At 40.0% G+C, this 16,178-nt stretch overlaps 1 protein-coding gene across 13 annotated transcripts in view; it reads left to right on the top strand.

Annotated features, from left to right (window-relative positions):
* Positions 1-16,178, top strand: part of NTRK3 (neurotrophic receptor tyrosine kinase 3) — a 589,676-nt gene that overhangs the window by 355,836 nt on the left and 217,662 nt on the right. For all 13 annotated transcript variants that reach the window (XM_081964827.1, XM_081964824.1, XM_081964825.1 and 10 more), the window contains one exon: positions 495-597. In XM_081964827.1, the coding sequence (XP_081820953.1) occupies positions 495-597 (103 nt within the window). The remainder of the gene's footprint in view (positions 1-494; positions 598-16,178) is intronic.

Raw genomic sequence — 16,178 nt, 5'->3', positions numbered from 1 at the left:
CTAGTGAGATTTGAATGGCCAAATTGCAGTCAGCTGGCAGTCAGCAGAAGTAGCCTGCAGTACTGCCGTCTAACCACTGGGCAACCATGGCTCAACTTAATTCTAAAGGATGTGTTATTAATTTAATGGGGGGGGGTTTGAATGGGTGTTCCTTGTTTTGCTATAGCTTTACACTTTTCCTTGTTTCTGACGGTTTATTTTTCTGCCATGTATTTCTTGAGTCCATCTCTTTCTTTCTCTCTGAATCATGCATGCATACATGTATATACTTCCCCTTCATTTTAATATATAAGAGAAATTTATAATATTTATGTTGTTTTAACTTTATTTGACAGAAAGACAGTTTAATTATTTTAATGATTTGGTTACTTGTAGAATCCTCATCAGTGACTGCAGAAATAATATATTTCTTCTATTGAGAGGAACATACACATTTGAATGCAAGTGATTTTGAGAATTCAATGAGCCTCTAACATTCAGGATATTCTTTATAGGTATCTATCGCAGTGGGTCTCGCGGCTTTTGCCTGTGTTCTCCTGGTGGTCCTATTTATTATGATCAACAAATATGGACGGCGATCGAAGTTTGGAATGAAAGGTACAAATAAACCCCTTTCTCCCCTCCCCCTTCAATGAAGTCCATGGTTGTAGAGGTAGGTGGGAAGATAAATTGTGGGTTTTCTGGGTGTGTTTTGGTTCAGGGATTGCAAATAACTTCCTATTGAGAAGACAGCTGTGTGGTGGCAACAGGTGTACCATAAAACTAGTGGCACAAAAGCAGGAAGGTCCCAAGTACTTGTATTAGAAAGAATGGGATTCAGAAAAAGCAGAAGAACTTCTTGACCTTTATGAATGGGACTCATCAGTGTTAATTGTTGGTTTGTTATGTATGTCATCCTGGACTTCAGTTTGTAAATGTAGTTGTCGAGGTTCCAAATAGCATCCAAAATTAAATCAGAGTCCAAGGCAAAGTATTGCTCAAAGTTTCAATTTATTAAGGGAGCCATTTTGGCACCTCTGGGAAAACCCGAATCTGAAAGATTCCTGGTTTTCCCCACCCAGTTAAACATTCAAGATCTTGCCCCCACACCCACAAGTCCATCGCATGGTCCAATCTCCCACTGCCATGCTGGCAGTTCCACCCATCCAGTACCGGTCAGGTGCAGAGGTGCAGAGACAAAGGATGACCTTGGCTTTCTAGAAAGGAATTTTGTTTTGGCTACATAGCATTTAATTCCGTACAATCCCCCCTCCCATTTTCCCACAATAGAAAAGGCATAGTAGAATAATAGAAAGTGTGGCAGGCCAAAGATCCAAAAGGAATATGGCTTCAAGCCTGATAGTAGTAAGTCATAATGGATTCACTGGCAGAATGGAAGCGTCAGTGGCTCCAGTCTCAAATACTCAATGGAAATTTTAGGGAAGAATAATTCACCATTGACATCATAAGGAATGTGGTTATGATTCAGAGTCAATGTTGAATTGAGTGCCGGGGGTTCCTCATTTAGACTAGGATTGTGTGGCCATCACCAGGAGAAATCTTTTCACTTGTTCTAGAGAAAACTCAGATGCCCGTTCATCTGATATCCCAAGTAACTACTTGTGCACTCCAGAGGCACACAATTATGTAGGCCACCATGAAATGGAGAAGCTGCCAGATGGCCATCAGTCTTTATTTTTTTAAAAGAATTTTATTTGAGAGATTCACAGAGAAAGAGAAACTGCATGGATCAAATAAAGGCTAGCATTGACATTACTGAGGCCATATAGCTATCCTTTTCTTCCCATGCTTCATCTCTCCCTGCATCTGGAATGTTGAGTTTAAAAAATGAATAAATGACAACAAAGGTGAATTTTGTAGAATAGCCTCAAAAAAAAAACCCTCTTCATTTCTGCACTTATTTTCATAATGTAGATCCAGAGTGATTCATTTATCTCCAATCCATCTTTGGACAAACTCATCCCCTCTAACCACACTGCTGATTGGATTGAGTTACTTGCATGGCACGCTGCCCTCTCCCTGTTCTTCCAGCTGAGTCAACCTGTTGTAGCATGAACTATTTGAGTATCCTGGTCTAGAAAGCACATTGAATTGCAAAGACATTGCTAGTTGTATGAAATGCCAAACCTGACTGGCATTCAAGTGTTGGCATTCTTTATGCAGGCAGTCACCAATCATTGCTAACCCAAATCCCTAAACTCTCTTCTCTGCTCATGCATGTTTTGAATATCTAAGTAATAAGGTCTTTCAAGCACAACACATATCCTCATAAGGAATGTTTTAATATTTGCAGTGGATAATTGTTGAAAGCATTTTTAAAAAAAGCATGAGTGTGGCTAATGTCATAATTACACTGTGCCTTTTGGAAGAATGTGGAAGAGGTGTAGCAAATAGCTGGAATTCACTTTCTTTTGGCTACACTTCTCTTGTTCAGTTGTAGCCTCCACTAGTTCTCTCATAAATCACAGACATAAACTTCCCTCTGCAGAGTTAATTCTTCTTCCATTTTAGTGGCTTTTTTTTTATCAGTGAGGATGTTAAGCAGAATCTGCAGTACATGAAGGTCTCTCAAACCCAGGATGGCTGCATTTTCCTGCTTTGATTTATCTAGTCAATAACTCCCTATAAGTACAAGGCAACTTGAAAATATTCCTATTTATTTATGTAGTTATTCCTTCCTATTTTTTCTTATCTCCCCCCCCCCCCCTCATGTTCAGGCTTTTGATTCAGGGCACTTCTCCTGAAAGATCATGTTGAAGCTGAAGAAAAAGCCCCCACATTCCTTCATGGTGGTTACCCACGTGACTGGTTTAATTGTGTGGGATTCCTTCTTCATTAGTATTGAGTTAAAGCTCATCTGAGTCATTTGTTAGTTTAATGGCATTCATTTAAATTTGCTAAGCCGAGTCAAACAAACAATAATGCTCTTTCCTCTGCAGGGTATTACATGGGGAACTACCTCTCTCAAACACCCTCGTCCAGATTATTAATCAGGCTGTGCATCGGTTAACATATTTTTGCTTGTGTTTCCAGGTACAATTCAAAATGCGGGCTTTGAATAGCAATTAAGTTTGTCATTGCAAGATTATTAGGCCCTTTGGGGAGGTAGGCAGGCAGGGAGGAAGAATTGAGAGTTGGTGAAATAAGCAATTGCTAATTTTGGAAGATATTCTCTAATGGGAGTTGGGGTTTAAATGGAGATATTGGCAGTCATTCTTTCGTTGGAACTTTTGCTTCTCTGCTGCCTTAATGGAATCCTATGTGTAGGATTGACTGAGAATCTCTGTAGACCACCAAACCTATCTGTAGGTTGGTGGCTACCATTCTCCCTCTGTATCAAGAGCCCTCTTTAGACCAGCAGTCACCTAGTGATGGTCCAGGGATCATTGGTGGTCCACGAGAAAATTTTGGTGGTTCTCAGAAAAATTATTTGCATTTTTAATATTGCACTAAATCAGGGATCCTCTGAACTACGGCCCCTGGGCTGGATATGTGCAATGAACATTTGTGTTGCTGCAGAGAGTCTCCCCTTTTGGGGTCTTTTTGTGAGGGTCGGAGGGGGGCAGAAATTCTGACTTGGGGTCTGCTTCAGTCTCCTGGCGTGGGGCTTTGGGCGAAGGCTGGAGGGAAGCACCACTGGTGGTGAAGAGCCGGAGGGCCTCTTTCCAGTGGGACTGTATCATGGCCTGGGACAAGGTGACCATCTCAGCCCCCTGAGCCTCCAGGCGCCAGTGCCTGGCCTTGCACTCCTGCAGGTCTTCTCTCTTCTTGGAAAGCCTATGCTCGTAGTCCTCAGTGAGGTACTTCTGCTGAACCTCCTTCTCGGTCAGGTTCAATTTTAACTGAGCTGCTTTGCCAACCCTTTTCCATGGTGCCTACTTAGCTCTAACAACTGCTTCCTGTTGGGGCCCTAAGAAGCCTGGATAGGGAGGCGAGGAGCAGCTGGGGGGGGAGGGGGGAGTAGAGGCTGGTGAAGTGCCTCTCAATGTGAGTGACATTGAGTTGGCCACACCCACCCAGTCACATGACCATCTAGTCACACCCACCCAGCCGGTCATTAGGCAGATCATATTAGTGGTCCGCGGGATTTAAAATTATACATTTTGTGGTCCAAAAGGTTGGTGATCCCTGCTTTAGATGATACTTGCAAAAAATCTAAAGGACTGTTTTCTGCATCATGAGACGAAGAATGAATGAAAGCTATAATTTAAGATGAAATCTGCAACGTAATATAGGCATATCACAGTTGGAAAAGCCCCAAGGAAGTTATTTATCAGATTTTGCCAATTTCTCTGTCCCATCCATATGAAAGATGCAGACCCAGGAACATTTTATATATGGACACACACTGAACTCAGACCATTCTGTTCCTCAAGTGAAAATAAAAGGGGAAATGGGGACAGTAAAATAACTGTATGGAGAAGGGAAAAAGAAGCAGGAAGAGGAAGAGGAGATGAGACAATCAAGGACTGCTTGCAACTCACTCTGTGATGCTTTACTGACTGCATTATCATTGGCTCATTTGCTATATGCTTCCATCAGCTTTGATCAGAGCTGCTCTATGAATGTGAATGTCAAAAGTACTTGCAAAGACATTCCACTACAATTTAGAATCAGTTAATAGGCACTTAAGACTAAGTGGCATCCTATCTGCTTATGATAGTGGGGTACTTAATGCATCCCCCCTAAATATAGAGTAACAGTCCTCCGAGTTGATGGCCCAACAACGCAATTTCAAAGGGACAAGCTCATGTGATTTATTTTTTTTATGTATGAGATTTATAAACTGCTGCACTCCAAGGCTTTGGGGAGAGAGGCGGGGGGGAGTGAGGTAGAATTTAAAAAAAAAATATCAGCAGTAGGATTTCCATGGTTTCTGGCCACAGAAGGACATTTTACACTCAATACATTCATACACAATACATAGAGAATATGAAAAGAATATGAAAAGAATGTACTTATTTATATTTTGCATTTTATATTTCTTGTATTTTTATCCACCCATTTCCCTCAGACACACACACACACACACACACAGACACACACGGGCATGGAGAAAGTCACACATAATCAAGAAGAGAAGCAACTTAGAACTAAGGAGAAATCTCCTGACAGTTCAAACAATTAATCATTGGAATAAACTGTCTCCGGAAGTTGTGAATGCTCCAACACTGGAGGTTTTTAAGAAGATGTTGGACGTCCATTTGTCTGAAGTGGTGTAGGGTTTCCTGCCTAAGCAGGGGGTTGGGCTAGAAGACCTTCAAGCTCCTTTCAACTCTGATATTCTGCACTCCGTAAGAGTGAATTATTTACATCTCTTATAAATTAGCATTTTCCACCTGGAAAAAAATAGGAATGTATGCATATTGAGATTATCTGCCAATTACAAGAGGTATTGCTGCATGCGTCTTACTTGAGCCACGATGGCACAGTGGTTAGACTGCAGTACTGCAGGCTACTTCTGCTGACTGCCAGCTGCCTGCACTTTGACAGATCAAATCTCACTGACTCAGCCTTCCATTCTTCCAAGGTGGGTGAAACGAGGACCAAAATTGTTGGGGGCAATAGGCTGACTCTGTAAACAGCTTAGAGAGGGCTGTAAAGCACTGTAAAGTGGTATATAATCTATATGCTATTGCTATTTCCCCCTTCCCTAAAGTGTATTTCATACAGTGCACGCAGGTGAATTGGTCATTTGATTATAGGCTCTGAGCCTCAGATCCAGAGCTTTTCTAGTCCAATCTGCAGAGACTCTGGCAAGGCAATCAGTGATGCCTGTTGTTTAGTAGGATATTTAGGTTTAACTCTAAATATCCCCATTCTTATTTCTCTTGAATTGCTAAGGCATTTCCCCAGTCACTTTTACTGGTTCCTGTAATCTACACTAATCACTACAATTTTACCCCAAAAATCAACATGCAGTTTGTTACCATTTAGGAGGAGGAAACATACAGAAGCTTTAGAAGAGGCTCAAGGTGGTTTTAAGCTACTTAAAAATGTTTTTGCTCCCCAAAGCTAGGTAAACACTGAAAAATCCAAGTCCCGTCCTATTAAGGCTCCATCAGTTTTGCAGAAAATCTGAAAGCTAGAGGCAAGGTCTTCCAGAAATTAATTGAGGGATCCACTGGTTTTAAACCATAATCATTTGTTTCACAGGCACAACTTGCTAGAAAATGGTGTGAATCTATCTTTAGACCCTAGCTCAAAATGAAATTAAATGGTTAGCGTGCACAGCACTGTTTTTCGTTCTTATTTGTTTTTTTTCCGTTCCCCTCACTACATTGAAGCAATGGGAAGTATACTTTTGTCATTAAAACAAAGAATATCTCAGTAGCCTCTCTGCTTCTCCAGGATTTTTTTTTTTTTGTAGTTCCTAATGTTATTTGCAGTGACAGTGGCATGCAGTGAGATAACATGGAATGGATAGAAATTATTTGCTGGATTCTACATTAGCTGCATTTAAATGTTTTCAATCTATCGAAATCTTAAGCCATTTGGAGATTTCTGCCTCTTTGGCAGAATTTTTTTAATAAAAGTTTTTTTTAAAAAAAATAACTTAAACGTTCTTTCTTCCATTAAACAATGTGCAATAAGAATCAAAATTTACATCAGTATTCATTACATTGATATTTATTCTCTAAGCTTACAATAGTAACAATGAGCATAACAAATCTATTCATTTCTCCCTCTTCACATATCTTCTAATAAGAATATAATAACAATATTAAGTATAATAATCTCAATAGTCATATTGGTAAGAATCATCATATTGTTTACATCTCTATCTTAACATATTTTCTATATTTCACTAATCTCCAATTATTTCTGACTTCTGTTTTTATTTTCCAACCATTCATAAAATAGCTCCCATGTCATATAATATACCTTTACCTTTACCTTAAGCCCCACATTGCTTAACTTTTCATTTATCAAACTATTATGCTCTGGAGTTTTTTTCTGGGTACCTAATAGAATATCCAATCTTATTTTCTTCCGAATTTTCTTCCAATTTTGCCTTCTCCATTCAATGATAGCCTGTCCCAAACTTTGCTTTGAAAACAATAATAAAGCGTAGTTGCTACTTAACTATGAATTTAGAAAATTTCCAAATCCCAATCTATGAGGAGCTGCCCTTTAATGTCAACTGTCAAAATATACATGCTGGTTGCCAAGTGCCCGAGCTGTGATTATGTGACCATGGAGATGCTGTGACAGTCATAAGTCTGAGGACTATAAGTCAGTTTTGTTCGGTGCTGTTGTGACTTTGAATGATTGCTAAATGAAGGACTGTAAGCCAAGGGTGTCAAACTCATAACCTGGATGCTTAGATCTGGCCCATGGACCCACCCTGGAAACAGTGAAAAACCGGCCCATGGTGCCTCTGCCAGCTGAAAACTGAGCTTGTGAGGGCTTCAGGCGACTTTCCTGAGCTCTCTTTTTGCTGGCAGAGGATTGCAAGAGGCTGTCACAGCCAAAAACAGATCTCAGGAGCTCATTTTCTCTGGCAGAGCACTTGGGCCACCACAGGCGCCCCTGACACGAGTGATGTTGTGCTGGCCACTGATATTGTGCATCGCTCACTCTGGCCCCCTGAGGTCAAACCCAACCCTGATGTGGCCCTCAATGAAATTGAGTTTGACACCCCTGCTGTAAGCTGAGAACTATCTCTACTCAATTGACTTGATGCATTACATCATGCAACCAGTAACTCTTCCTTGACCATAAGCAACCATTAGAAGCTCCTTAGGTTCATATGTGAGTGTATTTATACAGTGAAATATTAGCCATCTATTAAAACTGTTCTGTGACTCTTCTTCAGTTTTATGTCTGTCTCAGCACAAGTGCAATCCTTTTTGGAATGTGTCGTTTAAATCAGGGCATTTGTAAACATCCCCAAATATATGCTAATTTTAAATGCAAAGTTACATACAAAAATGTGTTAAATCTCCTTATGTTCATAAACTGTATATACTAAAGAAAATGCATAAATGAAAGCATATTATGGTATCGTTATATCCTCCAGGGTATTTTAGAGAGAGATTTGTGCATTATGCATAAATACGTATTCATTGAAGAAACATGGCAAAATAGCTGTACTTGAACATTGTGGATGTTAAATTGTATATACTACATTATCTTCAGGAGCTCAAGGGCAACATATATAGCATTCCCTGTTTTCTTTTCCATGTTCCCATACGTTTCCTCAAGAGAGAACTCCTCAAACTAAAGCCAAGCAATCAGCTTTGAGACTGAGACTAAATATGAATTTGGCTCTCCAGTCCAAATCCAACCCATTAATCTAGTGTTTCGGGCACCAGACTAGAAATTGGGAGACTGTGAGTTCTAGTCTTACCTTGGCCATGAAAGCCAGCTGGGTACCTTGGCCCAGTAACTTTCTCTTAACCCATCTCACAAGGTGATGGTTGTGAGGATAATAGGAAGGCAAAGTGTGTTAGATATGTCCACTGCCTTGAGTTATTTATAAAAATAATAAAGGCATGATACAAATAAATATTGAAGTAATCACCCCCAAGCACTACCTATCATTAATTGATTGGTCGCTAGATCATTGCCCAAATCATTTTGTATTCTTTCACTTGTTTCTCTTTTATGTTTAGTAAAGTGAAGTTAGGCCTATAAGCAAAGAAATGGAAAACCTTTAATATTGTGGATATTATTTATATATATTTTAGGCATTTCTTCTTGAAAAGAGCTAGTTTGGCGTAGTGGTTAAGGAATCAGGCTAGAAACTAGAAGGCTGTGATTGTAGGGGTTTGGTGCTCTGTGAGCTCAGTTGGTTTACAGACATTTCAGTACCTGACTAGGTAACATTATCAATGCTAGCAATGAGTGGGGTTTCCTCTCTGTTTATAAAAAAAAGTGGCTTGCTCCATCAGTATTGGTAGGAGTGTTCTTGGTAGTTCCTTGATTGGCTGTTGTTTACTGTTTCATTGGTTGTCTGAGTTGGTAGTTCTTTGATTGGAGTGTTGATTAATTTTAGAAATATTTTTTTTTGTAAAGATTAGAATTAAGAGTTCTGATCTTGGGCCAATCCTTTTCTCTCAGCCCTGGGAAAGAGGTAATGGGAAATCACTTCTGCAAAACCTTGCCAAGAAAACTAGAATAGAATAGAATAACAGAGTTGGAAGGGACCTTGGAGGTCTTCTAGTCCAACCCCCTGCCTAGGCAGGAAACCCTGTACCATTTCAGACAAATGGTTATCCAACATTTTCTTTAAAACTTCTGGAGGCAAGTTGTTCCACTGATTAATTGTTCTAACTCTCAGGAAATTTCTCCTTAGTTCTAAGTTGCTTCTCTCCTTGATTAGTTTCCACCCACTGCTTCTTTTTCTGCCGTCAGGTGCTTCGCAGAATAGCTTCTTTGTGGCAGCCCCTGAGATATTGGAAGACTGCTATCATGTCTCCCCTAGTCCTGCTTTTCATTAAACTAGACCTACCCAGTTCCTGCAACCCTTCTTCTTATGTTTTAGCCTCCAGTCCCCTAATCAACTGTAGGAACTTGTCTACATAGGCAGTCAACAAGAGTCACAAATGACTTGAAGGCATGCATACCCAGCAATCTTGAAGCATGCAGGGATGATCGTTGAGTAATAACTTGCATCCAATTCTCTATCAGCTCAGAGTAACCATCATCAGTACAAGACACAAAATAACAGCCTTAAATTACGGGAAGGCAAATTCTGGATGAATGTGAAGGGAAGCTTCCATCGGTTAGAACATTTTGTCAGAGGAGCCAATTATAAAGAGAAATGTTGGTTTCTTTTCCACTGGATGAGTCCAAGAGCATCCAGCCTTTTGCCCTATCTTCTTTAATTTGGATTCCTGCAATGATTGACAGTTAAACTGAAAGGACCCTTTCCACTCTGCAATCATTAGGCAATGACTTGAACTTTAAAGAGTCAAGGAAAAAAATGCCTAAATGATATAATGTAAGTCTTCTTTTGCTTGTTTTCACAGCATAGAAAAAAATTAAAAAGAATACACCTTCACTCATGGCCATTTCCATCAGTTCTTCTACCCAGTTAAGGATATATATTTGTTTGTTTTCGTAGATTGGTTTTCGTATACTGGTTTTGTTGTATTTGGGTCTTTTTCCATGTAAGATTGAGATTGTCTTTGCAACGTTTCGGCAAGATCTCACCTGCCATCTTCAGGCTTGGGCTTAAAATGGGAACGGAGCTGCCATCTTTCTGTAAATCTTGGCGGGAGGGGAAATATATATATATTTCTCCCCCAGTGACAGGAAGTCATTAAAATTTCACTGATTTAACTTCTTTGGAAACAGTCATTCTCTCAAACCACTTTAGCTAAGGAAGGACTGGCTGAGTGAAAAACGTAATCTGGTTCCTTTTGTTGGCTTCTCCTGACTCTGTGTAAGGCATGGTGGCGCAGTGGTTGGAGTGCAGTACTGCAGGCTGATCACTGGCTGCCAACAGTTCGGCAGTTCAAATCTCACCAGGCTCAACGTTGACCCAGCCTTCCATCCTTTCAAGTTGGGTAAAATGAGGCCCCAGATTGTTGGGGACAATATGCTGTAAACCACTTAGAGAGGGTTGTAAAAGCACTATGAAATGGTATTCAAGACTAAGTGCCGTTGTTGGACCCTCTAATAAGATGTAAGCATCAAATTTGACCAAAAGAATAATTGCTACAGTTGCTATAACTCTTCTCTTCTTTATTAAAAAATAAGTCATAGAAAGTTAGTCCACATGGATTACTTAAACAACTCTCTCCACCACCACACAAAGATAGGTCTCCTTGGAGCTAAATGCTATTTCTGTCTTCCCTGTGGAGGTGTCTTGAGTTACGCTGACACACTTCAAAAGACAGATTGCATTGTGCCTCCTTAACAAAAGAAAAGGAAGGGGGGAAACGCACCAGATTTTATGGTGTTCCGGGCAGACTTTCAAAATGTCATGTTTGCAATTTGACAGCTGATGTACCTATCTCCTAAAAGAGAGTAGTGAAGTGGACAAGAATGGTGATGAATTGCCTTGGTTTCTCATAGAATAGAATAACAGAGTTGGAAGAGACCTTGGAGGTCTTCTATTCCAACCCCCTGCTTAGGCAGGAAACCATTTCAGGCAAATGGTTGTCCCATCTCTTCTTAAAAACTTCCAGTGTTGGAGCATTCACAACTTCTGGAGGCAAGTTGTTCCACAGATTAATTGTTCTAATTGTCAGGAAATTTCTCCTCAGTTCTAAGTTACTTCTCTCCTTGATTAGTTTTCACCAATTGCTTCTTGTCCTTCCCTCAGGTCCTTTGGAGAATAGCTTGACTCCCTCTTCTTTGTGGCGGCCCCTGAAATATCGGAACACTGCTATCATGTTTCTCTTAGTCCTTCTTTTCATTAAACTAGACATACCCAGTTCCTGCAACCGTTCCTCATATGTTTTAGCTTCCAGTCCCCTAATCATCTTTGTTCTCTTAGCATTGGCTCTTGATTTTGCTGTCCTTGAGTCAGGTCATCCCATTTTGGCCAGGAATGTGGAAAACCCTCCTTAGGCATATTGGCATTGATTTCAGCATTGGCATTGAAGCCAATGATTTCAGTTATTTTGATGGGAGACCCTTCAACCCTGGCATCATTGGCTTAATCAAGAGGCAGAGTAACCAATGCAAAAGATTTATGGTTACCTACTTAGATCCTTGTTTCAATAAAACAAGAGGGCCTAATTTAAAAGTTGAAGATAGAAAACCAAATGTACCTAATTTTTTATTTGACGTTCTTGAAGATTCTGTTTAAAAGTAATAACAGTCAAAGTGTAGGATCTGTGGAGTTGTGTCCGCGATAATAGATTCATCTCACTACAAGCCATGGTCTATCAGGGCAACCTGTTCTACCCAATTATGGGATAGAGCATTTCGCCTTTCAGCCACAATCCAGGAGCCTTCGCAGGCAGTCACTTTCACAGCAAACTATTTTTGTGTTCAATTTATGTTTTACCGACAAAGAAATAAAGGGAGGCCATTATAGATCTATTTCAAGCTATTTAGCTCTCATCAGCTAGCCGTGCTCTTCTGGGATTTGAACCCAGAGTGCATATTAGGTAGATGTATTAACTTCTAAGCCATGGGCTCTCCTTGCTTTGTCAGCTATACCAGGGGAGAATTTAAGTGTTAGTTGACCAGTTAGTTGACCAAGAAGGTTATTTATTGGCCAGGATGAACTTTTGCCTTATCTCCCTTTTCTGTAACGTTAGCATGTTCAGTTATAAATGCCATGTTCTTTAGATGTTCTTTTCCATGAATAAAAATGATGCAGCCTGGAACACAGATGACATTTCTTAAAGAACCAGATTTAGATTGGGCATTTTGAATTTTTGACTTTTAGATCAGCGTTCAGCCAAAAATAGAACTGGAAGATTTCCCTCTGCCTCTCTCTCTATCTTTATTGGAAGCTGGGCAAAGATTTCTGATGATCAGTTATTTAAAAGGGCATAATATCCTGGATTATACTTCTAAAGGGAAGAAAGGATAACAAAATTGTGAGTGGATTGTTGTGTGTAGTGAACTTTCAGCTGTATTCAGTACTCAAGACAAATTCCTGGGTTTTAATATTTTAACATTTCTATATATTTTACACTAGGCTCCAGTTGATGAAACTGCAGATTCTAGGAAAAATAAACAAAGAGCAAAGTTAGATCTTATAAATCTGAAACCTTTTTATTACTTAAAAGGGATAGATTACCTTTTAGAAATTGCTGACAAACTGCGATAGATGTAATATCTTACATTGTACAGGTATTCCTTGCTTACCAACCATAATTGGGACCAGGAACTCCATCACTAAGCAACATGGATGTAAGGCACATCATCCTATGATCCTAGTGACCTACAATGGCAGTTCCATCATTCTCGCCATCATTAGATGAATTCCGCATGGTCATAACATCCCACAATCATGTGATCACCATTTTGATTTCCTGCTGGTTTCCCCATTGATTTTGCTTGCCAGACACCAGCAGTGAAGGTCACAAATGATGATTATGAGACCATGGGATGTCCTGACAACATAATTACAAACTTGTTGCCAAACTCTTGAATCATGATCATGTAACCTCAGGGATTCTACAACAGCCACAACTATAAAGTAAAAATAAAGGTTCCCTTCGCATATATTTGCTAGTTGTTCCCGACTCTAGGGGGCAGTGCTCATCTCCATTTCAAAGCCGAAGAGTCAACCCTGTCCGAAGACATCTCCATGGTAATGTGGTCGGCATGACTAAATGCTGAAGGGTAAAGAACGCTGTTACCTTCCTACCAAAGTGTTTTTCTACTTGCATTTTTACATGCTTTTGAACTGCTGGGTTGGCAGAAGCTGGGATAAGTAACGGGAGCTCACTCTGTTACAGGGTGAACGGCTGAGCTTCCAACCTTTCTGATTGACAAGCTCAGCATCTTAGCCGCTGAGCCTCAGCATCCTATAAGGATGCAACTATAAGGATCTTATTATAAATAAAGGATATTGGAGCTCTTCTAGTCCAACCTCCCACCCAGTGTAGAAATTCAGATCTTTTTTTTTCTGAAGTCCACCCCAAGTTTTCTTCTTCCTATTGTGTTCCTTCTTGTGCCATCTTTTGGAATATTTTTTTCCTTGATCTACATGACAGCTTTTCAGATGCTTGAGAGCAGTTCTCATGTCTCCCACAATCTTCTCCATGCTAAATATAGTCAAAGGTTTCAGCTGTTCTTCACACTTTTCCTTCCTTCCTTCAGCTGTTTTACCTAAGCGAAAGTCTTCACAGAGCATGGATGGGATAAAGAAAAGATAAAGAAAAATAAAGCTACTGCTCTTCCCCTTCCCAATTCAGAATCTCTGCCATTTTTTTCATAAAAGTGATTCTGGATTGAGGTGATAGGACAAAACTGGCTTTGAGAATATCTGTCAAGAGTTCAGCATCTGCCTCTCATACACGAGCCAACAGAACCAAGACAACTGCTAAAATTAGGGGCAAAGCAAAGCTGAAATTATTCCTTTTGTCGCTGACAAGACAATTTACATCTGATCTTTTAAAAGCACTAGTGACATCTGCAATTTTCCAGACGCATAATGAAAACCTGTAAGGCAGGGCACCTCAACGGCTTTTCAAGAGCCAACCCCTGAAGCTGCATTCAAGAGCTCTTCTGCCTACTGACAGGGCTTAATAATCATAATGCTAAGCGAAGTCATTGTGGCAAGACCAAATGAAGCCGCTGCCATTAGACGGAGCAGTTTCCCCTCCATATGAAGGCATGATAAAGAGATTGCTTGGAGCTGGGCTACCTTTTGTGAATCTTGTCATGTTGACCTGCTAACCTCAGCTTGAATCAGGACAAGTATTGGCAGCATATCTTTAAGCAAATTTGGACTTCCATTTTGCTGAATTAGCAATGGCATCTCTCTTCGAGGGCAAAAGAAGAAGGGGATGGCAGAGAATGAAGTGGCTGGATGGAGTCACTGAAGCAGTCAGCGTGAGGTAAAATGGACTCCAGAGGATGGTAGAGGACAGGAAGGCCTGGAGGAACGTTGTCATGGGGTCGCGATGGGTTGGACACGACTTTGCAACTAACAACAACAACAATCTCTCTTTTCTCAGTGTGTCAAAACCTTAATCTCCAGTTTTCTGCTGAACCAGATGTTGATGTAGAACAGCAAAACAAATGGGAGCTGGCTAGAGATCTTTATTAGGCCTCTGAGCCAAGCAAAAATCTAATTTGAAACATTTATTTGTTTCAGAAAAAAAATCAGTCTAATTCGATGTGGTCGTTTGGACTGAACAGTTAAATTGGGCTGATTGAATTTGGATTTCTGAACTCATTCCAAAAAAAAAAGCATTTACCCAAAATACTTAGAGGCATATGATTTGATTCAATAGTTTGACTTGTCTCTTTGATTCAGAAAGTTGATTCAAATCCGTGAATGATTGAATGGCCTTAATGTGGATTTGTTTGGATCAAATATTTGCACAGGTTTACTTTATGTTGTTTCTGAAGGATACAACAAAGTTCCTTTTTCCTCTGGGCAAGCATGCTTCATAAATCACGAATGTATCTGGGACTTTCAGACCACATCAAAAACAATTGTGCAGGAAGAGCAGAAAATCCACCAATTTCATCAACTTTTGGCAGAATCTAAAAAACTCCACATAACCAGAGAGCTGGATTTGATAGAACAGGTGATTTGCTTGCTAATGGTTGTGTGAACCCAGCACTTAGACTTATATACAGCTTCATAATCCTTTTACAACCCTCTCTAAGTGGTTTACAGAGTCAGCTTCTTGCCCGAAACAATCTGGGTCCTCATTTTATCCACCTTGGAAGGATGGAAGGCTGAGTCAACTTGAGTCAAGAGTGGTATTGTATCTCTTTATGGTATCTGCAAGTGCTTAAGATTCTGGAGATCCTTTCTCTCATAATGATGGGCTTCCTACCAGCTCTTTGGTACCCTTCTGTCTCAGTTATAGTTCTGTTCATTGAACTGAGATATTAAGTATGACATAGTAGCTCAGACGGGAGAAATTGGTAAAATAGGGTTCTCAATCTGCATGTATATGTGATAGAAAACTAACCTTTCTGCATTTGACTTATGTCAATTAACATGGATGTTATTGACACTTTTTTGTGCTGGATGGGAAAGATGCAGCAACAATTAGCATTATGTGGGAAATATGGTAAGGAAAATAACTCTTCAAGGCTTGTTTTGTTGTTGTTCAATCACTAAGTCATGTTCAACTCTTCTTTGCAATCCCCATGGACCACAGCACACCAGTTTCCTCTGCTCTAGTGGACCTATTGTCATAGTAGATAATCACTTAAATGTGAGCCAAAAAATAGCCAATGCAATCCTAGGCTGCATTAACAGAGGGATAGAATCTAGATCACATGAAGTCTTAATACCACTTTATAAGGCCTTGGTATGACCACACTTGGAATGCTGCATCCAGTTTTGGTTTCCACAATGTAAAAAAGATGTTGAGACTCTAAAAAGAGTGCAGAGAAGAGCAACCAAAATGATTAGGGGACTGGAGGCTAAAACATATGAAGAACGGTGGCTGGAATTGGACATGTCTACTTTAATGAAAAGAAGGACTGGGGTGACATCATAGCATTGTTTCAACATTTGAGGTGCTGCCACAAAGAAAAGGGAGTCAAGCTATTTTACAAAGTACGTGAAG

The sequence above is a fragment of the Natrix helvetica genome (genome assembly GCF_964273705.1).
Source record: "Natrix helvetica genome assembly, chromosome: 12".
Classification (NCBI taxonomy): domain Eukaryota; kingdom Metazoa; phylum Chordata; class Lepidosauria; order Squamata; family Natricidae; genus Natrix; species Natrix helvetica.
Note: the sequence above shows the minus strand (reverse complement) of the source record. Positions and strands in the feature narration are given on the sequence as shown.